Source organism: Dermacentor albipictus, chromosome 1, assembly GCF_038994185.2.
Source record: "Dermacentor albipictus isolate Rhodes 1998 colony chromosome 1, USDA_Dalb.pri_finalv2, whole genome shotgun sequence".
NCBI classification, from domain to species: domain Eukaryota; kingdom Metazoa; phylum Arthropoda; class Arachnida; order Ixodida; family Ixodidae; genus Dermacentor; species Dermacentor albipictus.
Window position 1 is genome coordinate 72,593,324 of NC_091821.1, and position 27,614 is coordinate 72,620,937.

The 27,614-nt window shown below is 48.1% G+C and overlaps 1 protein-coding gene and 1 long non-coding RNA gene across 4 annotated transcripts in view; one reads left to right on the plus strand and one right to left on the minus strand.

The window, feature by feature from the left end:
• Vav (Vav guanine nucleotide exchange factor) overlaps window positions 1-16,376 on the minus strand; it is a 271,587-nt gene extending 255,211 nt beyond the window's left edge. For all 3 annotated transcript variants that reach the window (XM_065434440.1, XM_065434441.1, XM_065434439.1), the window contains exon 1: window positions 15,942-16,376. In XM_065434440.1, the coding sequence (XP_065290512.1) occupies window positions 15,942-16,151 (210 nt within the window). In that variant the 5' untranslated portion in view covers window positions 16,152-16,376. The remainder of the gene's footprint in view (window positions 1-15,941) is intronic.
• LOC135903946 (uncharacterized) overlaps window positions 1-27,614 on the plus strand; it is a 219,286-nt gene that overhangs the window by 111,986 nt on the left and 79,686 nt on the right. The window lies entirely within an intron of this gene.

Sequence of the window (27,614 nt, forward strand, 5' to 3'; positions counted from 1 at the left end):
CGAGTGCCTTTGACTGCGCGGCGCTGTGCGCGCACGTGTACACATTCACCACCTTCCTCCCTCTCCTTTTAATTCCCCACTTTCCCTTGCCACAAGCGTAGGGTAGCCAACCAGACTATTTCCTCGTTAACAGCCCTTCTTGCTTTCTTTTTTTTTTCTCTCTGTCTCATTCATTGGAAAAATCGAAGCCCGTAGTTTGACTGGTTGTGTCTTTGCGACCAGTTTATGCATTATAACTCTCAACCTTTATTTACTTATTTTATATTATTTAGTTATTAATATTGTGCAGGCCTCATAACCAGCTAATGTGAACACACTCGCAAAAACAACGTATTCGAGGAACACGAACGCTAAACCACGGATTGAAAAACTATCCTCGGTCGCATCCTCTCAGAAATACACAATATACTTTTCACAAGCACAGACAATATTCGCAGTGAACAAAAGAAAGGGGAAAAAAAGGAAAAGCGCGAGAATTCCAGGCGAAATCGAAAGCGTGCGGCTACAGGTGCGCGCTGGTGAAATTTGAGCGCGAGCGTTTGTCTCGGCCATCGCCATTGCTCACGGCGCTGGCCTATCGGTGACAGGCAATTTGGCCCACACGTGGGGAGATGCGCAGGAAGCGCTGCACAAAAGCTTGGCAATTTCTTCTTCGTCTTCTTTTTTTAATCCCTAATGGGATTTTTGCGCACAGCGCGTACGAAACTAGAGCGTCTTTCTTGCCGGCTCAAATTTTCTGCAGCGTTACGTAACGAATAAGCTGCAGGAAAGCTGGAGCTACGTCAAGCGCACGTCTTTCGGAAGGCCCCGCGGTCACTGTACAGCTTTAAACATATACCGGACCCGCCCCTGGCGCATGGTGGTCGCTGCCCTATAACAGCGCCGTCCCGGTCGTCCGCGTAGTTGCACGTGTTCGTATGTAACGTGCTGGAGCGCAAAACATCTCAAGTGAGGCGACAGCGATGCCTGAGGTGCTGATCAAAATTTCGGAAGCAAATTAGGACGGGTTGTCCCATGTCCAGTGCTCCTCGCGGCAATTATTAATTGCTATTTCGTCAACACTAAATTCGCTCGGGGATTATTATTTTTTTTTTTAATGCGTAAGCATTCATTGGCGAGCTGCCCCAGCCCTGTGACGCGAGAAGTGTAATGCCTAGTATCTGCTCAAAAATGCGTAACTTGCAAAGTTAAGACATTTATCGTTATGATAGTGTAAATGAAGACGATTAGAAGCTTTTAGGCGACAAGGTACAACTTAAAGAAAGGAAAACAAATAAAACGAATATACCCATAGACATACATAGGGTTCCTTATAAAATGCTTAGGGAAGCTTATAGTAGGGGTGGGCCGACTGAAATTTAAGTGTGGGCAACTTGATATGTGGGGGTGGGCCAACTTAAATTTGTCAGCGTGCCAACCTGAAATTTGTGGGTAGGCCAACCTGAAATTTGTGGGTGGGCCAACTTGAAATGTGGGGTGGGCGAAATGAAATTTAGGGGGTGGGCCAACTCAAATAAGGGAGTGGGGCCAACTTGAAATTTGAGAGTTGCTACACTTAAATTTGGGGGTGGGCTAACTTGAAATTTGGGGGTGGGTCAGGTTAAATTTAGGGGTGGGCCAACTCAAATTTAGGAGTGGGTGAAATTAAAGTTTGGGGCTGGAGAGTGGGCCAACTTACTTTTGGGGGTGGGCCAACTTCAATTTCGGGGTGGGCCTACTTGAAATATGAGGTTGGCAAAACTGCAATGTGGGTGTGGGCCAACTTGACATTCTGGGGTGGCTCAATGTCCACTTGAATGCTGCTGTGCGTCCTTCGAGTTGTGAACACCTCGCGGGAAAGCGAGCCCGTTGAGACGCTTGGCGCGTTTTCATTGGGCCTAACCGAGGCGCAGCAAGAACGCAAGCGAGAGCTTGCTTGGACAAGGAACGCGCGCATAACACAGGCTTGCGAGAGCGACAGCGAGGCGCCTCGGCGACGCACTCACGCAACGCCTCACGCGCTACTGCGGCAACTGGTGCTCCCGTTCGATCACTCCGCTTCGTCGAGGCGCGCTCGTGCTCGGCGTTGCGGCTCAAGCGGCTCAATTTCATTCAGTCCAATTTCATCATAATAAAACATTTTAACGCGACCAAGGATTGCAGCGCAGCCACGCTTGCCAAGGTCTGCGCTAACGCAGTAGCGGATCTCGAGATGCTTAATCCTTTTTTAAATAATATACCAAATGTATACTTACCCACTGCGTGCTTTAGTGAAAGGGAAAACTCAGGTTTACTACTTAAAAAAAAAAGGAATTGCCTATAACGTGAACGTGACACATGCCTTTTGTGAAATGGGGTTCATTTATTCCCTATTCCCTAAATCCATACAAATTGTCGTCGACGTCGCTGCCCGACGTAACGTGGCGTTTAATATATTACAAACTCTGATACTACAGTACCGGAGTCGTAGAGCTTTTTCAAGTGTCTTTTTTTTTTTGAATAGTGGTATCTCCGTGCACACCGCTGACGTCAGGGTAGTAAGGAAAAATAAATATAAACAACTGTCCGAGCTTCCCTAGATTACGAAGACCAAGAATGATTTGGTGTGGTCACGAGGCTACGCGGGCGTGCACAGAGTCCCCTCTTCGATCCCAAATGTCAAGGGGCTTCTTGCAGGCGCAGTTGGCGACGCGCGCGCCTACAAGGAGGTCCTTCACTGTTAGCGGGACTGCCTCATTGATATTCGCTACCGTACACCTTTTATTTGTACTTTATGGAAATAAAGTGCGGAAACGATACCGTAAGCAGACCTCTGTTGAAGAAAGATTAGTTTCGCACTGCCTTCACGTCAAATTTAGGCTGGCCGTCAGCGCTGGAATGCTAATGAAGTGCCTAAAGAGCGGATGAGCGCGTATATGTATTAGCTTTATAGCGTATACCACCTTTGTGCTTAAAGAAAGAAAAAAAAGAAAGAAAGAATTACACTGTGTAGTAAGAAAGGTTTAATAGAAGAAAGAAAAGTTGTATATATTGGCGTGCATTATATATTCATATAGGCGGTATCTGCGAGGTTCTAGAAAAAAAAAAAGACTCTTTATCACAGTCCCTATAAGGTATCGCTGGGCTCCTATGGGGCCTCGGAGTTGCTGCCAGGCCTCGCCTTCGTCGGCGAAATTCGCCGACAGGATCCCTTTACCGGCAACCAGATAACAAAGAAATTAAGCTAGAGAAAGACTTCGCAGAAGGGGTCCACAGCCGGCGATTTCAAGGCAGGATTCTTCGATCGCCAGCAGGGCATTCTCAGCCGAGAGAGAGAAGAGGAAAAAGCAACCAGGTTAACCAGGTTAACCAGGTTATAGCGTGAGTGCAGGAGATGAAAAAAAAAAAACAGTGACAAGAAACTGCGCCTGCCACGCGACAGCGTACACTGCGCATTAAAAGGCGGTCGCACAGACCGGTGACCGTATTTTGTAAGGATTCTTTTCTTACGATTCTATTCTTTTCTTAAAACCCGTCCCGACGAGTGGTCGATTCCAGTGACAGTGGGGGTGCGGCTTCGTGCGATCCAACGAAAAAGAGCGTAAAAAAAAACGAAGAAAAAGAAATACGGCCCCAGGTGTCTTTTCAAGAGTAGATATTTATTTCTGTGAAGACGTTCGAGCCCAAGATCCCAATACCTTGTCTTCTACCAGCGGTATGTCGTCTAGCGGCGCCGGGTAACACGCAGGGAATAGAGTTTTAGATTAGGGGAAGATAAAGGGTTGCGTTTCGCTTGCGTACGCAAGCAGCCTTCAGTCCCAGTAAAACCCGATCAGAATTCGGGTCCTCGCTTACGCAAGCCGCTTGCGTCCCCTAATCTAAAGCTCTCTCATATATATTTGGTCGTCAAAAGACGGGCAGTAGCAGAGGATATGTTAAATGGGCTCGTCGCAGCCGCAAAGAGTTGCACGACGTGCGCTGTCAATGCCGAAAAGGAAACAGTCCGCATTCGTCAACGCAGCATCAAACCACAATCGATATATATACACATATAGTCAAGTTATAGATCGCAAGAAGGTAGGCCCGCAGGGAACAGTCGAAAGCGCAATGAAGGGTTTGTCGGTTTCCAATGCTCCATTTGTGCTTTTAATAAAAAGAACGCTTCATAACATGCGACGTTGTGACAGAAACTTGTTAACGTTAAGAACGCTTTGAGGATGTGCAAGCGAGAAATGGCAAATTACACTTCATTTTCTAATGCGGTGCGACAAGCAAGCAGTCGAAGTTGGTGCGCTGCGTCACGTCTCGAGACAACAAGTGTCTGGGTAGGCGCGGAACTTCTTAAGTTGGCGCAGCGCGCTGCTTTGTCGGCCCTCTCATTGCCGCAATGGCCTGGCAGGCGCTGAAGTTTCATGGTTGTGGATTCTAAAAGAGCCGGAAATGTCTGCTGCTCCTTGCGAAAAGTCCGGTTCAAGTCAGACAGAGAAGCCTATGCGAGTCCCAACTATGCGAGGAAATGAAAACGAAGTGGCGATAACGCACATTGGGCGCGAGCACAGGGTAGTCAGTCGGTACTGTCAGGATTGGGGGCTCAATCCCTTCGTCCGTGGTCCTTTGCCAAGATTGGAGTACGGCATGAATTCGAAGGTAGCTGGCCCATGCCGTCGTCCAACTTATTTACGCTGAGATCGTTGATGAAGTGAAGAACTGCTTCTCATCGAGAACGAGGAAAAAGGGGTTTATTTACAGAAATTAACTCAGTCTAACATGACTGCTTGAGAAAAAGAGTATTAGTCCAACAGGACTGCATGAGAGAAGTGACTCAGTCTAACATGACTGCTCAAGAGAAGTGTGTCCAACATTCGCACAACCACAGTTTTTATACACTCGATCCGCCGGTCCTACGACGCGGCGGCTGTTCGTTTACACGTCACCAACTCGCAGCTGCTCTCAAGATCAGTTTACAGACACAAAGGCACACACATTCCGTACACAGAGGCAACCGCACGGGGTGCCGTTCCGGGAAACTGTCGTTGTCGATCGCGCGTCGCTCATTGTTCCGAGCCACTCCGAACCGTGAGAAGCACAAAAATAAGCCGTTCCCGCGGCAGCTTGACCAGGCGGGTCAAATCAGCTCCGCGTGGAATCATTGTCCTCACACCGAACTCGTCCCGTCACAATGTCGAAGGGGCTGGAGGGAGGCGGCGGATTCCAGCGCAAAGGTCGCTTCTTTGAACGCCTCGCAGCTGCAGCGACGGAGAGGGGGAGGTGCGCGTCTTGCATCCCTTGTCGTAATCGGGTGGCAAGGTGGCAATCTTGTTGCGCAACTCGCCGTTCTTGACAGCGCCTCCATGGCCCGAAAAGTCTCGACTGTCTAGCGCTGACAACCGCTAGGCAGGAAGAGAACGGCTGCTGGTCAGGGGGGGGATTGATGTCTTGGCTCGCAGCGACCACCTGTGCATTGATGTCACCGCCCCAAAACATACAACAAGGACAGGCAACTGCAAAATGAACCCCACAACACGGCTCTGCGCCGAGATGACGTGCATTGGCTCTCACTTTAAACTCGCTAGGCTTCAAAAAAAACAACAACAACATAAGTGCAGAAGCAAACAAAAAATGCTGCATTTCGCTATGCCAATTTCTGAAGCAAATTCCTGCTGACAAATTCAGCAATCATGGAGGGAATCCTGCTAAATGAGAGGGGATCTTCTTCGCTTAATAAAATTAACACTAGTAACCCTAAAATTTAGGCGGGACCCCCAAACGCAGAATTCAAATTAGCCTGCTCAAACCATCCGCATTGTTATGCAACTTTCCCTTCTTATATCTAACGGAGAAGTTGTACTCTTGGAGAGTGAGGCTCCATCGGAGCAAGCGGCCGTTTTTGTGTGACATTTGATTGAGCCACGTCAGAGGACAGTGGTCGGTCTCGAAGATGAACTTCGCTCCGTACAAGTAACACGACAACTTCTGGGCGGCCCAAACCAAACAAGCGCATTCCTTCTCTGAAGCGCTGTAGGCTTCCTCTCTTACATTTAGTTTACGGCTGGCGTAGAGGGTAGGATGCTCCTCGTTATCGTCGCCGACTTGACTAAGTACCACGCCCATACCTCTGTCGCTTGCGTCGCATTGAACTATGAATTCCTTTGTGTAGTCTGGCGCGCGAAGCACAGGGCGAGAAACCAATAGCGTCTTCAAACTTTGGAAAGCGTTCTCTTTGTCCTTATCCCAGTGTACGTTACTCGGTGCTCCCTTTCGGAGGGCGTCTGTTAATGGACTTGCCAATTGCGAGTAATTCGGAATGTACCGTTGATAGTACCCCACAAGTCCCAAAAATGAACGAAGGTCCGTTTTCGGGCGCGGCTGAGAAAATTCTCCAATCGTAGCTATTTTCAGCTCAGCCGGCCGTCTCATGTCCTGACCAACAACATGGCCCAGATAAGTAACCTGCGAACAACCAAACCTACACTTTTCCGCTTTCATCGTTAAGCCGGCTTCAAACGTACGAAGCCTCGCATTCTTGTCGTAATAGAATTTGGCGTTCCTTTGAGCTATTTCCATGTTCTTTCCGACTAGTTCTCGGGTTGCGCTTAGCCGTTCCAGTAAATTTAGTACGTATTCAATCACTGTTGGACTCTCCCCTCTTTCCTCCCACATCTCTCTTAACATTCTCAGTGGAGAACGGAGTGTCCTCCCATACACTAGTTCTGCTGGTGAGAACCCTGTCGCTTCATGTGGAACCGTTCGCAAAGCAAACAAAGTTGCCGGCAGACAGTTCTCCCAGTCCTCCTTGTGCTCGTAACAGAGCGCACGCAAAACTCGCTTAAGCACCGAATGCCACCTCTCTACACTGTTTGACTGAGGGTGATAGACAGAACTGTGTATTAACTTTACCCCGCACTTTTGCAAGAATGTGGAAGTCAGTGCGCTCGTGAATACTGACCCTTGATCTGCCTGAATTTCGGCTGGAAACCCAACTCGTGCAAACACTGTCAAAAGCGCGTCTACTACTTCGGTGGAGCTGAGCTCTTTCAAAGGGATTGCTTCTGGAAACTTGGTAGCCGGACACAGCATGGTAAACAAGTACCTGTAGCCTGATTTTGTTTTTGGAAGAGGCCCTACCGTGTCTATTACAAGCCGTCTGAAAGGCTCTGTTATTAAGGGCACTACCTTCAGTGGAGCTTTCCAAGTCTCTCCTGGTTTACCAGAACGCTGGCAGGCGTCGCATGATCTTACAAAGTTTTCTACATCTTTGAAACAGCCAGGCCAGTAGTATTCCATAAGCAATCTTTCCTTTGATTTGTTTATGCCTAGGTGGCCGGACCACCCATTTCCATGACAAAGACTCAAAAGGTCCTCCCTATACTTCGTAGGTATGACTAACTGATCTAAAATCTTACCCTTTCGATCCCTGTAATGCCGATACAACAATCCTCCTCTCTCATGTATCGTTACGTTGCGCCTAGCAATGCCTTCTTTAGCTGTGTCACGTAATTTAGCTAAGCTCTCATCATTCTTTTGCTCAGCTGCCAGTGACTCTCTATCCACGCGTAAGAGTTGATCGAAGTTCTTTGAGGCCGGTGATAATAACGACCCTGTCTCGCTTGTGAGCGCGTCTGCTTGCTCTTCCTGCAGGCTAGAACTCTGACACTCTAGTGCTACGCTCTCATTGAGCTGGTCAACTGGCAGGCTCTCCTCAACTGTTCTTTTGTCCCTCGGGCCTAGCTCGGATTCGGGTATTGAAGCTATCCCCTTTTCTGCTTCAGCTGGAGGAGCTTGAGCATTTTCAGCCGAAAGCGCCGCGATCTTACGAGCTTGGCCTCGGGTCAATGCCTGTACTATGCCCTCTCCCAGTTTGAGCCCTCTGTCACGCAGTAACTGATTCGAACGATTCGAAAAGATGTAGGGATACTGCAGTGACAAAAATTTGGAAACTGCAGCCTCAGTCTCTAGCTCCCCGAATGGTCCACTGATTTTGACTTTGGCCATGGGCAGACACACGCTGTGTTCTTCTACAACCTGTTTTATCCATGCTACTTCTCCGGTGAAGTCATCTACCATCACGTAGGACGGATGGACAATGTCCAGCGTGGCGGCACTGTCTCTTAGCACTCGGCATGGTTTTCCATTAACTTGCAGGTCGTGGAGATATGGACTTAAAAGTTCCATATTCTCATCCTTTTCCTCCACGTAGGAAAAAACTACGCTAGGCTTCTCGCAGTTTACAGCTATATGTCCCAGTTTGTGGCATTTGTAACAGCGAATTGGTCTAACAGATTCGAATTTTCTTTTCTGTTCTTTTTGTGTGGTTTCTCCGTTAAGTTTCTCCTCGCTCTTTTCTGCGGGCTTTTCCGCCATGTCTACAGGCTCTGATCGTCTCGTTTGCGCACCCTTTTTGAACGGAAATGGTTTCCGCGGTCCATTTCGACCGTCCCAGTTTCCCTCCTCGGCGTTCAACTTTCTACGGGTTGCGTACTCTTCGGCTAATTCAGCCGCCCTTTCCACAGTGTTTACGTTACCTCTGTCTTGCACCCACAGTTTCACAGCTTGGGGGATGGTTTTGTAAAACTGCTCTAGACACATGCATTCAATGATCATGTCTCTGCTGTCGTACGCTTCCGCGCTTTTAAGCCACTCGACTAGGTTGGCCTTTAAGCTATATGCAAACTCCGGATAGCCCTCGCTATCTTTCTTGCCTGTGCTCCTAAACCTTTGCCGAAAAGCTTCGGCTGAAAGGCGGTATTTCTTCAGGAGACTAGCCTTAACTTTTGCATAATCATATGCATCCTGCACACTCAATCTGGCGATTACTTCCGCCGCCTCACACGGCAACATAGACAGCAACCGCTGTGGCCATGTACTCGGGCCGAAGTTCATCTTTTCGCAAGTCCTTTCAAAATTGCTTAGGAACAAGCCTATGTCGGTCCCGACCTCAAATGGCTTTAATAGCCTGTCCATGCGGTACGATTCTGCCTCACTTGATCGTCCCAGAGCGCCTTCACTTCCTTGAGACATCTCCAAACGTTTGCTTTCAAGTTCCAGTTGCATTTTTCTTAACTCGCGATCTTTATCGCGTTCCTCCCTTTCTTTATCGCGTTCCTCTCTCTCTCTATCCCGTTCCTCTCTCTCTCGTTCTTCTCTTTCTTTTTCCCGTTTCTCTCTCTTTTTGAGAAGTTCCAATCCCATTTCAATATCTTGCTCACTGGCCTGATTGGAAATTAGCTCCAATAATTCCGATTTGAGCATTTCCTTGCGAACATCTAGGCCCAGTTCCTCACCAACAATCAACAACTCGTCTCTCAGCAGTGTCCTTAACTCCATGACTGCTGCTTTACTGCCTTGATTCTGCTCTCTAAATCTAGCTAGGAAAACACAACCTAGCTAACACACAACAATCTAGCTTCCCTACTGTTCTAAACAGAACAACCACAAAATGAAGCCTAGAGAGTCAAAGCAAAAACCAAGCACTCACCGCAGATACAGCACCATGTCGCAAAGTCCATCTCACCGCTGTCAGCCAGTTGTCAGGATTGGGGGCTCAATCCCTTCGTCCGTGGTCCTTTGCCAAGATTGGAGTACGGCATGAATTCGAAGGTAGCTGGCCCATGCCGTCGTCCAACTTATTTACGCTGAGATCGTTGATGAAGTGAAGAACTGCTTCTCATCGAGAACGAGGAAAAAGGGGTTTATTTACAGAAATTAACTCAGTCTAACATGACTGCTTGAGAAAAAGAGTATTAGTCCAACAGGACTGCATGAGAGAAGTGACTCAGTCTAACATGACTGCTCAAGAGAAGTGTGTCCAACATTCGCACAACCACAGTTTTTATACACTCGATCCGCCGGTCCTACGACGCGGCGGCTGTTCGTTTACACGTCACCAACTCGCAGCTGCTCTCAAGATCAGTTTACAGACACAAAGGCACACACATTCCGTACACAGAGGCAACCGCACGGGGTGCCGTTCCGGGAAACTGTCGTTGTCGATCGCGCGTCGCTCATTGTTCCGAGCCACTCCGAACCGTGAGAAGCACAAAAATAAGCCGTTCCCGCGGCAGCTTGACCAGGCGGGTCAAATCAGCTCCGCGTGGAATCATTGTCCTCACACCGAACTCGTCCCGTCACAATGTCGAAGGGGCTGGAGGGAGGCGGCGGATTCCAGCGCAAAGGTCGCTTCTTTGAACGCCTCGCAGCTGCAGCGACGGAGAGGGGGAGGTGCGCGTCTTGCATCCCTTGTCGTAATCGGGTGGCAAGGTGGCAATCTTGTTGCGCAACTCGCCGTTCTTGACAGTACCTACACTGGCTAACCTCCGTGTCTTCTTTTTCTCTCTTTTTGTTTTCTCCTCCTCCGTAAACGATGGAATAATGAACGACGCAACGCCGAGAAACAACGTCGCCGGTGGTAAGAGGCATGTTAGCCAACACGTTAACCAGCGCCTTGCGATGCAGCTTGCTCAGTTGGTTAGCAGGCGTGCTTTACGGCGTTAAAATTTAATTAAATTGTGGTGTTTTACGAGCCAAAACCACAATTTGATTATGAAGCACGCCGTAGTGGGGAACTTCGGAAATTTGGACCACCCAAGGTTCATTAGCGTACACCTAAAGCTAAGTACACGAGTGTTTTCACATTTCACCCCCATTGAAATGCGGCCGCCGTGGCCGGGATTCGATCCCCCGACCTCGTGTTTAGCAGCCCTACACCATGGCCACTAAGCACCGCGGCGGGTGGTTAACGGTGTGAATATGCCCTATGGCTGTTCCCCGTATACTGAGCTGCACACCTCACGCATCAACGCAGGCTTAGCAACACGCACCAAGGACACAGATATACTGATGTAGGCAGTTATATCTCGTCCCATGTGAGAAAGGAGACAATATCTTTTCGATCATGTTTTTCGCAAAGGCGGAACTCGCAAAGCGCGTGAAACTAACAGCGTCTTTAATTCATCCTCATCTTTTTCATAATCATCAGACTCTTTTTATGTCCACTGCAGGACAGAGGCCCATCCCTGCGATCTCCAATTACCCCTGTCTTGCGCTAGCTGATTCCAATTTGCGCCTGCAAATTTCCTCATTTAATCACTCCATCTGGTTTTATACTGTCCTTGACTGCGCTTCCCTTCCCGTGGCACCTATTCTGAAACTCTAATGGTCCACCGGTTATGTACCGGGCATTAGATGGCCTGCCCAACTACATTTTATTGCGACAGCAATTATGTGGACACTCCAGGCACATTTCTGCCGTCGTCGTGAGGTTCTGTAAAAAGTACAAGGGCGACAACATCGTCGCCGCGCGCCGTGTGTTGTCTGTGCGAGTGAAAGCGTGCGAGGGTGAGCCGGGCGGATCGCGGCTCAATCTCGCGCACGCAAGCGAGGAAAGAGAGGAGGAAGCGCGCCGCCTTCCGTCGAGCGCGAGGATCCGGGGGGAAGGTAATGATGGGGGCGCGTTACACTAGTTCTAGTTTGGGCGGCCCGGGGCGCCGCACGCTGCGTTTTCGCGAATTAGTTCGCGTTGATGCGAGACGCAGCACGAATGTCAATTCGCTCGCTGCTGCTGCCGCGCTTCCTCACACCAGCGTTTTGACAGCGAGCTGCCGTGGCCATCGAATGAGATTGTTCGTGTTTGCTTGTGCACGCGTTGCGCCATGCTTGTTAATTAGCATGTCCATGTTTACATGTTTAAACAGCGGATAAAACTACTATCCTTGCTTCCTATAGCCAGCTGTTCGCTAATTTGCTATCGCAATCGATGCTTCGCCTTTCGGGCGAAACTGCAACGTTTGTTTTTTTAATGTCAACTCGAATATCGGCTATCCCCGCTTGCTCTCTTATCCACACCGCTTTCTTCCTGTCACTTTACCTTACGCCTAACATTTTTTTGTTCCATCGCTCTTTGCGCGGTCCTTAACCTGTTCTCTAGTTTCTTTGTTAACCTCCAAGTTTCTGCCCCATATGTTAGCACCGGTAGAATGCAATGACTGCACACTTTTCAACGACAGTGGTAAACTCCCAGTCAGGATTTCATAATGCCTTCCGTATGCACTCCAACCCGTTTTTATTCTTCTGTTAATTTCCTTCTCATGAGCATACTCCCCTGTGAGTAATTGCGCTAGATAAACGTACTCCTGTACAGACTCTACAGTGTGACTGGCGATCCTGAATCCTTGTTCCCTTGCCATGCTATTGAACATTATCTTGGTCTTCTGCAGATATTCTTCAACCCCACTCATACACTTTTTCGTTTAAGCTCCTCAATAATTTGTTGTAATTCGTCCCCAGTGTTGCTGAACTTTTTTAATTAATTATAGTCGAATAACTGTTTCAAATATTAATGTTATGTCTCACGTTGCTAATTCGGCTGTTCAAGGTGCTCAAGGTCCTTAATATACATTTAGTATAAATTCTTACACTAACAAAAGCTTCGAAATATCCGCACTGTAAAATAATTTACATCCTTAAAAGTGGAATCGGGTGTAAATGTTTCTCTAACTCACACCTTCAGGGTGTTATTTATATAACTGACACCCTAAGGGTGTCAGTTATAGACAAATTTACAGCTTTTTTTTCACTTTTGAGGGTGTAAATTATTTTACAGTGCCCCCCAAAAGCTTGCGGTGAAGTAAATGCTTTCGCGTAGTACAGAACTCACCAGCGTGAGGAGGGTTTTGAGGAAAAGCTGTATGCACAATGTCAATGCATTTATTTGGCGGCAAATCATCGACGACGGCTATAGCACGAGGATTTCCTGCACATATAGACATATCATGAACACCAGCTGTTTTTCTGAAGGTATATATATACCTACCACACGGAGAGTTCATTATTACGTTATAGCTATACGGTACAGAACGCCTGTCCTTTCTCCAAATAAAAAAAATTCATCCGTATTTTGTCTACCTCGTGCAACGTACTGCGTACTATTTAATGTCCGCCGCCGTTTATGATTTGCTGTCGAAAAAAAAAAGAAGAAAAGCTAATTGCTGTGTTGACTGCGTTTTATTTATTTTCAATTTCCCGAAACTGGCGGAATTTACGTCTCAAAGTGATTTCAGGGACGCCGCATCAATGATTCACAATTAATTTCCGTGCACTTGGGGGTTTCGTCACGTGCGCCTAAGCCTCGCAACATACCGGCAAAGTCGGGCTGTTGGGACTGTGCGCCAGTCCAGTTTTAGTAACCTCTCAGCTGTAGGGAAACGCTGAACAACGAAATAACAGGAGCTGATAGAAGTGCATCTGATTGAAAAGCACGGTACCAACATCGAAAGCGCAACGTCCGATTTCAAAGACTTCGCTTTATTTGGTCGCAGTTGGCTGGCGCCGTGAAGGTTGCACGTGCACGTGCCTCCCGCCCTTTGATGCAGGCGCTACTTATTCTCGACTTGTTGAAAGCATATATGGGCGCGGGGCTTCCAATAAACTTTAAGCTGTAATCCAGCGGGCCGCCCAGTATGCTTACTCCAATTTGTTGTCAATAAGCTTGTACCACCTCAATAACTAATTTTCATGGCAACACAACGGGGCTTCATACGAGCAAACAATGGCCATCGTGCGCAGTATTTCCCCGTACCACTCCATTCTCCCACCTCCCAGGCAAGGATGGAAGCAAGCAAGCAAGCATGCCCGCACAGAGAGACAAAGATTGTGAAGTTAACAACGCCGCAAACAAAAAAAGTGGGATTTATTAAGCGCGGCGTTTCGGGGCCAACTCGGCTCGTTTCTCAGAGGTTAAACAAAGGATGGAGGTATCGCAGTTTACAGAATACTCTTCATAACAGAAGTCCGGGTTTCACTTACGCGGGTAAACTTACTTTTCTGATATGGATAGAAGGTCGAGAAGGCCGGTTGCTAGGCGGTGTAAATGAAGAAGACAGGAAGCTATTGTTATACGGTCGCCCGTTTGTTTCTCCTTTGTCGTAGTGCAGAGGCCAGGGGGAGATAGCCCTTCGAATGACTGTTGTTGTTTGGTGAGCAATATGAATACAGCAACAGCGCACTTTTTCGGGTTTTGGTCTTTGTACAAGTTGTTGGCACCTTCTGAATGCTAACTCAGTGGCGGCACAGCGCACTTGAGAGGAGTTTCTATAGAAGCTTTAGAGAGAAGGTTCCCGACTTACTTCTTGTGTTGCCCGATTCTATCGGTTACATTTTTTTCGCTCGCAGTGTACATCGCCCGACAGCTGGAACATGAGATCTTTCTCGTTCAATACTTGCTGGTTCGAGATGTTATTAACCTCATAATGTTTAGCTTACATAGCTACACCGGGAGGGGGAATAGAGAGCGAAAGCGGGATAGTTGAGGCTAGACTTGAAATATTCATAAGAACTTACTCGGAGTCAGTTTCAGCAAACTGGCAGAACGGAAGAGCAAAATAGCGACACCGACGTTTATCCGAACGCATGGCGCTTACAGATAAACGTGTAAAATTTGCAATAACATCTCGTGGACACAGAAGCGGGACTGTGTGAGCAGCATTAAGCAAAACACTAACGCCATAGGCTCGTCAATGACGAATGCAAGAGCACGGGTGTACGGGAGCAAGTCGGGCTCAGTAAGGCAGCTTCAGACGCTCCAGCCACCTCTGCGCCTCAGTGCCTCCGCCACCCATGCCCTTGGGAATGAAAGAATAAAGCGGCGGGTTGATCGGTGCCCGCAAAATGTTGGAGACTTGCCAGAATACCGTGTAAAATGTGCAGCGGTCGCCGCACGAATCAAGCGCAAGCATCTTAGACAACACTATTCAGCCACGCGCTGTACGTGAGAGTGTCTTGTTGCGTGCGATTTTACTGCTGTGTTTCACAAAAAAAAATTTTTAAATACATAAGTGCCTCAGTTTTCTTGTGCGACGTTTAAATTTCTTCACTGTGTTGCTACACGTGTTTCATATGCTCTTGGCGATTGGAACGGTGCAGTGGCAGCCTCCCGATCAACTTCTGAATAGCGCAGCATCTTTAATGCGAACGATACGCAAGAACACGGATATCCTTGCATTTCAGACTTGTCGGTATGCTGCAAATGCAGAAGCGGGTACTGAACCCAGGACTCTCTGCTCGGCAATTGAGCACCGCGGAAAGTCGTTCACGTGCATGCCAGTGCTGTTCTGAGCTACACCAGAAACGTTGATATAACGAAACAAGAGACAAATTTTATAAAGTGGGGAAAGCTAGCTGAATAGAGGATGGAAGGCCGCCTATCGTTAGCTCCTCTTGTTGGGATGGAGCATTCAACGCAGGGTTTGCGCACCCCCTCCATCAGCCGGGGAAAAAAAACACGAAAAATAAAAACGAGATATAAGACAACACTATGCACAGCGGTATGCAGCGATATGAAAACCGCAATCTTTAGCAGAATAGCATACGATGAGCAGCTTCCAAATTCAACCCCTCATTGGCAGCAGCCTGTCGGTCGGAAAAGCTTGAGGTAAACATCCGGCGCCTTGTCAAGCGCAATTCCAATAAGCGCTGTAAGTATACTATATTGCCCAGCCAAAGTAAACTGGTCTCGACTGCAAGAACTTGAAGTTTTAAATAAAAAGAAAAGCAAGAATTCAAGGCACGGAAGCGTGGCCCGGAGTTCACGGGACCGTAGATCTATCTTGACACCACAACGGCCAAGCTGTAGGAGCGCCCATTCTTCGTCTACGAAGTTAGCGCGGGGCGTTTCTTTAAGATGCAAAGACGCGAAGCGGTCACTAAAACATCACATGCTCAACTTTCTGCGCCGATAAACACAGGCGCACTACAGCTACGAAGAAAATGCGACACAACCGGCGCGATACAAATGTCAGTAAAAGTGGCGCCCCTGAAACGGCGCCGGACAACGAGAGGGAGAAGGGCACGCGCGAACCAAGGGAACGCGCGGACCCAGGGAAGGGGGCAAGCACGCACGCACACACACAGAGCGGCGCAGCGAACGGCCCCTCCAAGACGACGACGTGCATAAACGACATGAGACGGAGAAAGGCAGAACCGGGACTGACCTGCGACATCTGCGGCCGCAGGCTCATCTCTTTCAAGTCCACACATCCCGGCTGAAGTTTGTTGAGGAGCTGGCACAAGAGCACACCGTCCCGCAGCGTGTTGGCCAAGTCGATCAGTTGTGCGTTCACCCAAGTGACACGGTGGTCCGACGGCAGCGCTTGGCAGCGGATCAGCCAGTTAGCGCAATCGCGCCAAAGTGCGTCAGCCATGGTCCGGTGTCTCGTGCAGGCCACTTGCACGCACGCGTACTTCACTTGCAGGTTATCAGGACATAAACATCAACGAGCGACAGCAGTGGGGCGCGGACATCTTCCGCCCGTCCGGACGGCACTCTCGCCAGTAGGGGAAGAAAGCGCCTCTCAAAGACACCGCTACCTCCGCTGCGGCGCGCTGCCTCACAGGCCCCACCGCGGATATTCAGCGGATTGCCAAGAGCGCCCCGCCAACGTACTTGAAGACGCGAAAACTGCGCAGCAGCAGCGCCACTCGCCGCCCTGACGCAAAAATGCTCCAAGGGCGATGTCCTTGCAAAAAACCAACCTCTAGAATGCGTGGCGCCATCTCTGCGCTGAGAAAGGAGTTGCAATGTGGGCTTCGCGTGATGCCGCCGCATTGGTGCGCGCAGTGCGCGCGCAACATGGCGTGCAATAACGCTCCTTCGCTCTGCGCTTAGCCTGCGTTATGGCGGGAGTGTTCATTTCAAAGAAATCACTCGCAAATGGACATTTGTAAGTTCAGAAGCAGCCCTGCACATAATTTCATCCTTTCATCCATGGCGCTCTTTCGAAGCCCGCTTCCTCAAACAGCCACTCCCGTGGGAAAGAAGAAGTTTGCCCCCCTGCTACGCCAATGGCACACTAAGTGCCCTATTTTGCTTGCTAAGCGAGAATGAGGCAATGGGCGTAATAAGCGCTGTTCTGTTTCAAGCATTGATACAAATTATTGACGCTTTGCGCTATACTACTTCCTCAGCTGTATATTGAATCCTGAGGCCGCTCGAACAGGGTCTATGTTTCTTGACGCGCCATACCTTGTCGCACCATCCATAAGCAAATGTAGTGCATCATCCAAGCAATAAGAACGCTCTAGGAAGTGCATAAAAGCAGCACTGCGAAGGGCAGTCAACGCTCATTTGTTCTTGTACAATGCAATAAGCTTGAGTCAGTCGGGAACATGTTTACTTGATTATGTCAATAGCACCGACCTGCAATCACATCAGATTCCTTGACACCGAGTACGGGATTTCGTGTCACCCCGGACCCGTGCAGAGGTTTCAGTGTAATACAGAGAAACAAACACTGCAGAGCGTGATGTCACATTCTGTGTCGTTTCGCCTCATTGCCAGTCCCTCACCAAAAGTTGTGCACCGATACGACCATTCTGCATCTCTGTACATGGCGCGTTTCGGTGGCGGCAATACGGTGTGCCGCGACACTGTTTCAATGATAATAGCATTAACGGCGACAATCACCGTGAGATCGCTTCTGCTGCAATTTTCTCATCTCGTGTCGCTGTCCTCGCCTACCTGTATAAAAATTTACAGCAACATTTTGTATATTGTCTTTAGGCTATCGTTACTAGAACCTACCAACAGTCAATTTAAATCCTACCATCTGTATTTATACATCCTAACAACGCTCTAGTAACACCATAGAAACAATTGGCCACCAACTCCCCATAGAAACGTGTTCACAGGATTCTTTAAACTTCCTATCAATTTCATATGAACATTTGTCTTTATACATCCTAGTAACATACTTTCAAAAGAAGAATGTTCATATATATTCTGCCAACTTCCTACCAGCTACTCATTATCATTCTTCCAATTGAAGATTGTAAACGTTCTGCCAACTTCCTACCAATCCCCTATTAACAGGCCTTCTTTATACACCATATTAACAGTTTTCGAATTGAAGAAAGTTTGTAAACGTTTTGCCAACTTCCTACCAACCACCTATTAACATTTGTCTTTATACACCCTAGTAACATCCTATCAAGAATTGGCTACCGTACTTTAATTGAAGCATGTTCATAGATGGTGTAGGGGTTTGGAGGAGGGACGGGACGTCGTGATGAAAACCAAAACTTGGGAGGGATTTATTCTACATTATATACAGGGACGGTGAGCGTCAATTATCAGTCGTACAGACATTACGGGCCGGCAGCAACTCGGACGCTGCGGCCCGCGGCAAGAAGTTCGAGAGAGGTGAATCAGGGAATCAGGGCATGTCCCAGAATGCTCAGGTCTCTCTGGAAGGCTTCTTATAAACCCTTCGAGCACTGCAAGTCACGTCATGTTTGACCATTGGGAGAGTCCACTCCAATGACGCCACTTTCAGCCAATGGTAGGCGCCCGTGTCGAGGTGTCACACCTGGCGGCTTGCTGCGGTCTTGCCTCGCAGACTGGCAATGCACTTCGAACGAGAAGGGGAGGGCTGCACCTGCTCCATTGTCGGATGCCCAACTGCTAATCCCGGCGGCGCACGAACTTGTTGGCACGTAAACTTGTTGCCTTAAACTTGTTTGCTCGGCCGCTTCTCTGGAATGCACTTTCCTGCTTCTGCATTCCTCAATTAGCTGTGCTGCCATCCGATGTGGTCTGGGGAACTCGAAGTAATCGCAGGAAACAGGTCCATATCTAACAGCTCGTCCTCGCCCCGGTAGTTCTGAATGGCCGGTGAACTCAATTCGCTGGCCATGAGGAACGCTGATAGAAGCTTCGGGTACTGGGGTCGAGCCTCGTTTGACAACCCTCGGGATCCTGGGCCCTGGAAAACAAACGTCAAACAAACCAAACAACACAGCGCTGCCCCACGTGTAAGCGCAGGCTCTTCACCCCCGACTCGCCAGGCTATTACTGAGTCAAAATGAACCCTGATCTTTTAGTTCCCCAATTTTGACAACAGTTCCAACCACCCTTCCAAACAGCTATCCATTTCTCCTCGATTGCCGACAAGACCAGAGTACTATTGTTGTTGCAAAACAAAAGGGTCGTTGACGATGCAAACAACAAATGAAAACAGCCGAACATACTTAAGTGGCCTGACTACACGAACAGCATGTTTCCACTCTATCGCAGTGGCGTACTTATCGCACGTAATGGTGCCACTGAACAATCTGGTCAACCTCACAAGCACGTAATCACAAGCGCGCTAGCCTTGTGGTCACTAAACAGAACGCGTACTTGCGTTGTGGGCAAACTTTTCATTTACGCCTACTCACGTTTCTTCCTTTAGTCCCTCTAGGACACGTGACATAAACGAAACTTGCGGGACTTACACACTCCGCAGAACTCTTAACATGATGCGTCTTCTACTAACTCTTTCCACGCACGTTCACTAAAGAAGTCAGAATACGGCTGCCCTCAACACACACGAGCAACCCAGTCATAAATCTGCTTCCTTCCGTCCACACAGGACACGCGCTAATGGAACTAAAAACGCTTCTCAGTGCAAATCATGCACTCACTGAAAATCTACGCGCTTAACCTTAGAAAATTCAACACTTAAAAAGAAAGAAGGTTAAATAACACACGCGCTTTACCATAGGCCTTTCGACAATAACCTTGACCTTCAGGTTACTCACACACACAAAAAAAAGGCCTATCTACTTATTAATGAGCATCTCGCGAGACTACATGTTTACTTAAAACGCATCTTTCAAATCTCGAGCTTCTCAAACGAAAACACAAACAAAGCTCATACCTTTACATATTGAAAGAAAACCTAGTCTCAAATCGCGAAATTTTCCGATGCTCAAAAATAAAACAAGACACTTCATTTCTACGGAAGCGCTCCAGGCCTCCTTTTCCAAACGCTTCCGTCTGACTCATACTTTGAGTCGAACGCGGGGTGGACGTGGTCTGAAAGCTACTCTGGCTGCCGAGAGACAACAAAAGGGCTGATTCACTATCAGCTCCCCCAAGACGTTACGGTCTACTGCCAATTTGCGTCCCCGCGCCCCGCTTTCAACACGAACTCGATTGACCGCGTCGCTACTCCCCACCTGGTCTCGTCCTGCCACCTTGCGTTTCTTCGAACTGCACGCTGAGCTATGAAAAGAACTACGGAACGACGAGGAGATTAACAGCCTCGTGCCCTCTGTCCGCGTCCGTGCAGAACATTCTTCGCGGTCCCCCTTTGACCGGTGGCTCGACCATTTTGGATGCGTCAACATCGTCCTAGACGACCGCACCTTTTTCCTCGCGCCCTGCCCATTTGGGTTTCTCGCCATCTTTGGCGGCGCCTCATTAGTTACCGACTTTCGGTTTTTACTGCGCTTCTTTTTACGGCGCTTTCTCTTTGCACTCGTTTCCATGTCGCCTTCTCGTGCCTCGTGCTGGCCGGTACACCTTTCGTCGGCCCGGATCGGTCTCTTACCCGCACAGTCTGAGTGATTCTCACTTAAATAAACACTCTCTCTGCCTCGACTGGCGGACAGCTCAACCGACTCTGGCACAATGCAGCAGGCTTTACTCGAGTAAGACAACTCGCACTCTTGCGAACTGCCCTCTACTACATTGCCCAGCTCACGCTGTGAATCGGCACACAGCCCGTCGGTATCGATCGCTGTCTCACGCGCACAGTCCGAATGATTAATAACGGAATCATCCCTATCTAGGCTATCTAGACTGGCGGAGAGCCGCACCGATCCCTGAACAATGCAGTTGTTCTCTCGTGAGCTACGGAGCTCGCCACCCCGAGAACTACTCTCAACTGCATCGCTCAGCTCGCACTTCACTTCTGCACGCACATCTGGCTCTACATGGGTGCTCGCGTCTGTCGCGTCAACAGTACCCTTTTCCTCGCTAGCAACCTCGCTAACCTTACCAGCGACGCACACGCTCGGTAACTGTGCCAATTTGTTCGCAGCTGGCCTAGCTGTCTCCACAGTCATCTGTTGGCACAGCACCTCGTCGCTCTCACTCTGGCCTTTAACGGCCTCTATTGCCACTAAGGCATCGTTAGCAGCTAGCCTTTTCCCTTTACTTATGGATCTGCAGCTAATCTCACAGGCACTACTCTTATCGTCGGCTTCTGGCGAAAATTTGCTAGATGCTTCCTCATTCTTTCGCTCTGTACTACCTACAGAATTCTCAGACAGCCGTTGTCTCTGTGCCAATAACTGATCACAATACTGTATCTCTTTGATCAGTGCTGCCTTCTCTCTCACATACTTTTCCTCTCGCTCACGTTCGCGTTCATTCTCACGTCCGTGACGCTCGCACCTAAGAGTAAGTTCCTGAAGCTCATGCTTCCGTTCATTCTCGCGTTCTTCACGCTGACGCTCACTCCTAAGTTCACGACGCTCTCGCAAACGTACACGACGCGCACGCTCCCGTGGCTCCTGTATCACCTCCCAAGCAAGCTCAATGCTTTTATCATCATTGCCACTATCTTCAATCGCCTTTATGATAGCTGGCGTTTTCATCCGTTCGTCCGCCTCAACTCCCAAATCGTCGCACACCAACAACAAGTCCAACCTCGTCAACCTTCTAAGATCCATGGCAGCTGCCCCGACAGGTGGTTAAAACTGTTTTCCTTAATTAATTTGTGCAAACACACAATGCAACAAACCCCCGATTCCCAGAACTATCAAAATTGAACACACAACCTTTGAGTCTGGCGAATCATAAGGAAAAAAACCACGCGCTCACTTACGGTTAGAGCACCCTGCCATCCGGTTCATTCGTCCGCTGTTGCCGGTTCCTCCGGACTCCCTGGGTCGAAGGCTCGCTCCTTCTTCGCTACTCCCAGTTTCTTCGGACCTCTTTCGACGAAGGCTCTCTCTTCTTCGCTCTTCCCGGTTCCTTAGGATCTCTCTCGACGAAGGTTTATCCGTAGCGCTGCCACCAGCTGATGCATTCGGAGGCGATCCTACCGCTGCCAACCAGATGTAGGGGTTGGAGGACGGGACGTCGGGATGAAAACCACAACTTGGGAGGGATTTATTTACATATTATATACAGGGAGGCGGTGAGCGTCAATTATCAGTCGTACAGACATTACGGGCCGGCAGCAACTCGGACGCTGCGGCCCGCGGCAAGAAGTTCGAGAGAGGTGAATCAGGGAATCAGGGCATGTCCCAGAATGCTCAGGTCTCTCTGGAAGGCTTCTTATAAACCCTTCGAGCACTGCAAGTCACGTCATGTTTGACCATTGGGAGAGTCCACTCCAATGACGCCACTTTCAGCCAATGGTAGGCGCCCGTGTCGTGGTGTCACACCTGGCGGCTTGCTGCGGTCTTGCCTCGCAGACTGGCAATGCACTTCGAACGAGGAGAAGGGGAGGGCTGCACCTGCTCCATTGTCGGATGCCCACCTGCTAATCCCGGCGGCGCACGAACTTGTTGGCACGTAAACTTGTTGCCTTAAACTTGTTTGCTCGGCCGCTTCTCTGGAATGCACTTTCCTGCTTCTGCATTCCTCAATTAGCTGTGCTGCCATCCGATGTGGTCTGGGGAACTCGAAGTAATCGCAGGAAACAGGTCCATATCTAACAATGGTCTGTAAACATTGTAGTAACCGTCAACCAACACAAGTCTTTAGGCTCGGTAGTAACACTGTGGCAATATTTTACTTACATGTGCTTATGTACTTGCTACTGAGGTCTTACTATCCCCCTAGTAACATTTGTCCTACATACGACCTAGTAGCATAGTGTAAAAATTTGTCAGTATGTGTGAACACGTTGGTAAAAGGTAGTATGCAACCTAGGAGGTGCATGTACATGGAAAACAGATGCAAGTTTGCACTAAAAGAAGTTTATTCACACAAAAATATTTACAGAATCGTCAGAAAAGTAATAGAGAAATTAGTAAAAATAATAAATAATGACTTAATTGATTACGGCATGGCAGCTGTCGCATAATGTCTAGCAAGCATCGATTATAATGTATTTTTTGCTTTCAGAGCTGATATGTCTCTCAGAATGTTTGCAGAGTGAACCTGCACAGAAACAAGATGGTCAGTGTTAACATCATGTTCAGGTTAGCACATCACATGTATAGAACAGCTTTTTAACAAGGTTCACTTGCAAGTTCACATGAAGCCTAAAATTCTAACCGTCATCCCTGTTTACTTGCAGAGGAAATGGCCAGGATGGGGCCCATTTTGCAATGCAGATCCTTTGCTGCGTTGTATTTACTACGTGTTATTAAAATTAGGAAAGTGTAGGAAAATTAGGAAAGACGGAAATTAGGAAAGGAAGGTCATTCCCGCAAAAAAATGGAACAGCCTAAAACTGTTGTTGCAGCCCCTCCAAAGTTGTGGCCTGGATAATTTCAGGTTCCCAAAATGTTTTCTTAACCAATTATCTGCATAAATAATTTGCTCACTCAAAAAGTCAGTGGTTTATTCATGGTGAAATTTGTAGCGCGCACAATAGACACGGACGTAGAGAAGGTGGACACGCGAGCGCATACTCACAACTGGGGCGCTATAACGTAAAACTATTCCAAACGTTTCTATTCCAATTCTGCTATCAGCCCTCCACGATTGGTCAAAAACTTTTTTTCGACCACCCTCACTTCACCTGTCTGTCACGCGACGTCACGAAAACCGCAATACCTCCCCATCTGATATAATGTGTACATATTGATTATGCATGATTTCACACAAAAAAAGAAAAACAGTTGTTTCTGATTCGACCTCTTTTCGCCATTAGCCCTCGGCTATTGGTAAAAAGTTTTCGGGCGGCACCCACTTCACCTGCCTGTCACGCGACGTCACAAAACCGCAAGAACTCGTGCGTCAAAGTGACGTGTACGCGATAAAGATGCATTAATATGCCGAACAAAACTGAATTTTCTTCGGAATAGCCGCAGGCTGCCCCGTTCCGAAAGGAATAGAGGATGGCTGCCGCCGATTGCTCAGACGCTGGCTACTCGCACCTGCTGGAGAGCGTGGATGTATTTGCGTATAATAAAACTTCTTGCGTTGCCGTGTAACGTTTTCGAGCACTTTCGGCACGTTTACCCCCTCATTCTGCCAACTCTTCTTTGCTGAGGGTCCGTTTTAGCGTCATTCTTGAGCTTCCGTTGCATGCCGCCGCGATTTTCGACCAGCCACCGCAAGCTAAGTAAGGGAAAGCCGACCAATCGTAGACGCCGGCAACACCCTCTTCATCCGGTTATCGACTTTCAGTGCAGTGGCTCGGCCCCATTGAATCCCTCTCCAACTGAGCGTTCTCCTCGCCTCTTGTCAGCCAATTAGATACGACAAGCCACTCAGTGTAGGGAATGTTATTCGTTTTTCAAGCAAACAAAAGTGACCTCCTATGAACGAGGAGAGTGTTTGATTGGTCTGTTCAGACAACCCTGCGGGTGACCTCCCGGTGCTTGCGTTGGTGGTTACGCAAATTTGACGTCAGGAGATTGGAATAGAAACATATTGGAATAGTTTTACGTTATAGAGCCCCTGTTTATTTTTGGAAAGACTTAGGACGTAAAGGCGTCAGCTAGCTGCACTGGGCATGTTCAAAACATATTCATTTTTATGTAAACAGATTACAGAGCTTGAAGCAGTATTCAAGAATACAAATTCTTTGTCAGTGATAGCAACCAATGGCCAACTGACGCATTTTTAAGCACGCCTTATTATATGGAACGCTTCTGTAATTTCACGTGTTCGTTTATTCTTACTCGAAAACAAAATATCATTGTCAAAAAATGCCGGTTCACAATGACATAGGTTGCAGCGGTTAGACTAATGCGAATGGTTTTCTCTCACATCCGCACTTGTCTAACCAGTGCAACCTATGTCATTGTGAAACGTGAAACTATACGCTCAATATTTGACTATCCCTCATCCTGTACAGCCAGCGTAGGAAAGAGCAAATAATGAGTTCATGAACAGACAATATTTACCAGACAATAAGTCACTGCGACCGCTGTGAAAACGAAGTATTTGTACGGTTCGTCTTTATAGCAACTTCAAGCGAACCGCATGACGCGGCATAGTTCAAGTATGTAAGAAAATCGTTCTTGAAACATTTCACATCATTACAGTTCGCGCTATAATAGCCTGTCAAAATGCGGCATAAGAAACTGAAATAAAAATAACATCAACATAATATATTTATGAAAAATGATGGAAAAGAACATACATTTTATTATAATTTGGCAGTGCTGTCTTGAGGAACAGCTGTTCGCTATTTGTGCAGTGTGCAGTTTAAAACACGGGCAGTGACAATATTAGATCACTTCACACGACACTGCATCGCAGCTGGCAGAGAAGTTGCAGAACGTCCACATCACAAGCACCGTGGGCTTCGCAAGCACGTTGCTGGTTGGTTTGCATCGATGAATCAGCCACAACACAGCATAAGCATAAACAGCAGCAAAAATAGCTACATTGCTGCTACAATACGCGACCAAACACCTACATCGTTTCGACCGGACCACGCAGGCGTCGCAAAGGAACTGATGGCGATTGCGATGGTCTCCCTCTTTTTCTCTACTCGGACCACTGTCAACTTTGTGCGCATGCGCGGGAGAGGCATGCGACGTTCTTTACAACCACCCGCTTCGCCTTGACCCCCGCGGAACTAAAGCACCTCTTTACGCCGAACCATGACCCCCCCTCCCCCCTCCTACCTTGCGAGGATTGACTGACAACTATCGGATACAACTTAGGAAAAAGGGGGCGTTTACTCCTCCGAGGCGGAGGCACACGAGCATCCACCAATGGGCGCGCACGCTGGACTAACGCCACGAGCTGGACGGCCGGTTACCCGGCCGACGTAGAAGATGGCCACCCGTGCTTCAAACTGGGCGAGGTCGCGTCAGCTGTGTGCTCGAGCCCCTCGTCAGAGTGAATTTCAGAAGTGTTCGTGATGGTCTATCATGTCGGAAATATTACTGCTAGCTTACAATGCGGCATTTGTGCCGCGTGCGTTTATTCTGAGCCGTGATCCGGCGAAGGAACATTGCAGCGAGCATCGCTGGCGCTGCGCTACGCTTTGCTTGGAAACAAGATCCCGCGGCGACCGCTACGAACACACATCCTGCGTGTTTATTCCATGTTGTTTTATTTCGCTCCCGAGTGAAGTTACGATGAGAAAAGTTTTACAATGACTGGTGCCTACTGTTAGCGGTAGGTGTGTTCGTGTACTGTGTCACTGCGTTTTTCGTCGGACGGGGTCGATTTTCGTCGGACCGAGCATCTCGGCGACAAACTTGGTCGTGGCCTCCGCGCTGCATTCAGGCTCCCTGTTACGCCAATACGTGTAGCACTGGAGGATCATGTTGCGTGAATCGCTATTCAGGATATTGCCACTCTTGTTCTCATTGTCGAGGCTCCTTGGTGGTGTGGACATCGAGGCGACACAAGGCTCGTTCGGCAACAAAGTCCGAAGTTAGCTCGCTGGGCTCCGCGGCGGAAAACTCGCACGCAATGCCGTGCGCGAATTGGCGAGATTGCAAGCTTGCAAAAAAATAAATAATAATAATAATAAAGTAAATAAAATAATGAAAAGGAAAAGAAATTGTGAAAGCACAAAACCAGAAATATCAATTTTATGCTATTTAAAATCAAGAGTATTTATTTAAAACGATGAATGAAGCATTTTTGTACCTTGCTGCCTCGACCGCATTCTCGCCCCAGGTTTGTAATGGCGGCGATAAATGCATTGTTTTATATAGGTACTTTTCCAATAGCAACTGATTAATTTTAAGCTTGGAAAACGAGTAGTAGATACGCCGTGTGCATGTGAACAGGCACAAGAGCCTTGCAGAGCTGCTCTTTTTACTTTTGTCAATTGCAATGAAGCTTAAGAGCAGACGACGGGCAGCGTTGTAGAAGGCACGGGGTTATATTTCTGTCGCTATCCGACATGGGCTGTAGCACATGAGAGCTCTACTAAACCATTCATCAAAATACAAAAGTATTTATTTATACCGAGAATTACACGTTTCAGGAGGACGATTTTTCGACCGGGACTGTTTTATTCGCTGAGGCAATCGGCGGTCGCACTTCGGTCATCTTGGCGGGGCCTCCCCTTTTTTGTAAAGTTGTATCCGACTTATTATAGACATAAATCGCCTCTCGGTGACAGGTGTGGCGGGCCCTTGTGTGCGCATCACCTTCTGGGAACTGCACTCAGAGGGAGGAGTGCAGTTCCCAGAAGGGGATGGCCGAAGTTGAAAAAGGACCTGACAAGACAGCCGGTTTAATTTTGTTGTGAATTTAGGGGCTATATAATTTTTTTTTTCGAGAAAATTATTGTTCTGAAAACTGACTTGTTTCTCCAAATGTAACTAAAACAGAAAACTAAGATCATGTAGGGCAAATTATGTGGTTATTCTATTTTGCGGAAAAACATCATTTAGCACTTGCCGCTTTCAAAGACAAAAATTTGCTTCATGGCGCTCAGCGCAAAATAATGCTGAAGTCTATTGCAGGCGTATTCTTATAGTTAAATAGATGTCCAAAGCGGGGCGGCTATGATGTTACCGGTTTTCATACGCCCGAAGCAGGGCAAAATCTTGGCCTTTGATATCCTTGCTCTTGGTATCCGGAATGCCATAATTACGTATGTCGTAAGGGCACCGCAACATCTTGTCGGAGCTCAGAATTTTGTCGCCGTGTTATGAAGCGAAAGCACTGAATATTAAGAGTGCATAATTATCTCTTTTCGATCTGTTTTCTTACACAGCAAGCCACCATCACCGTA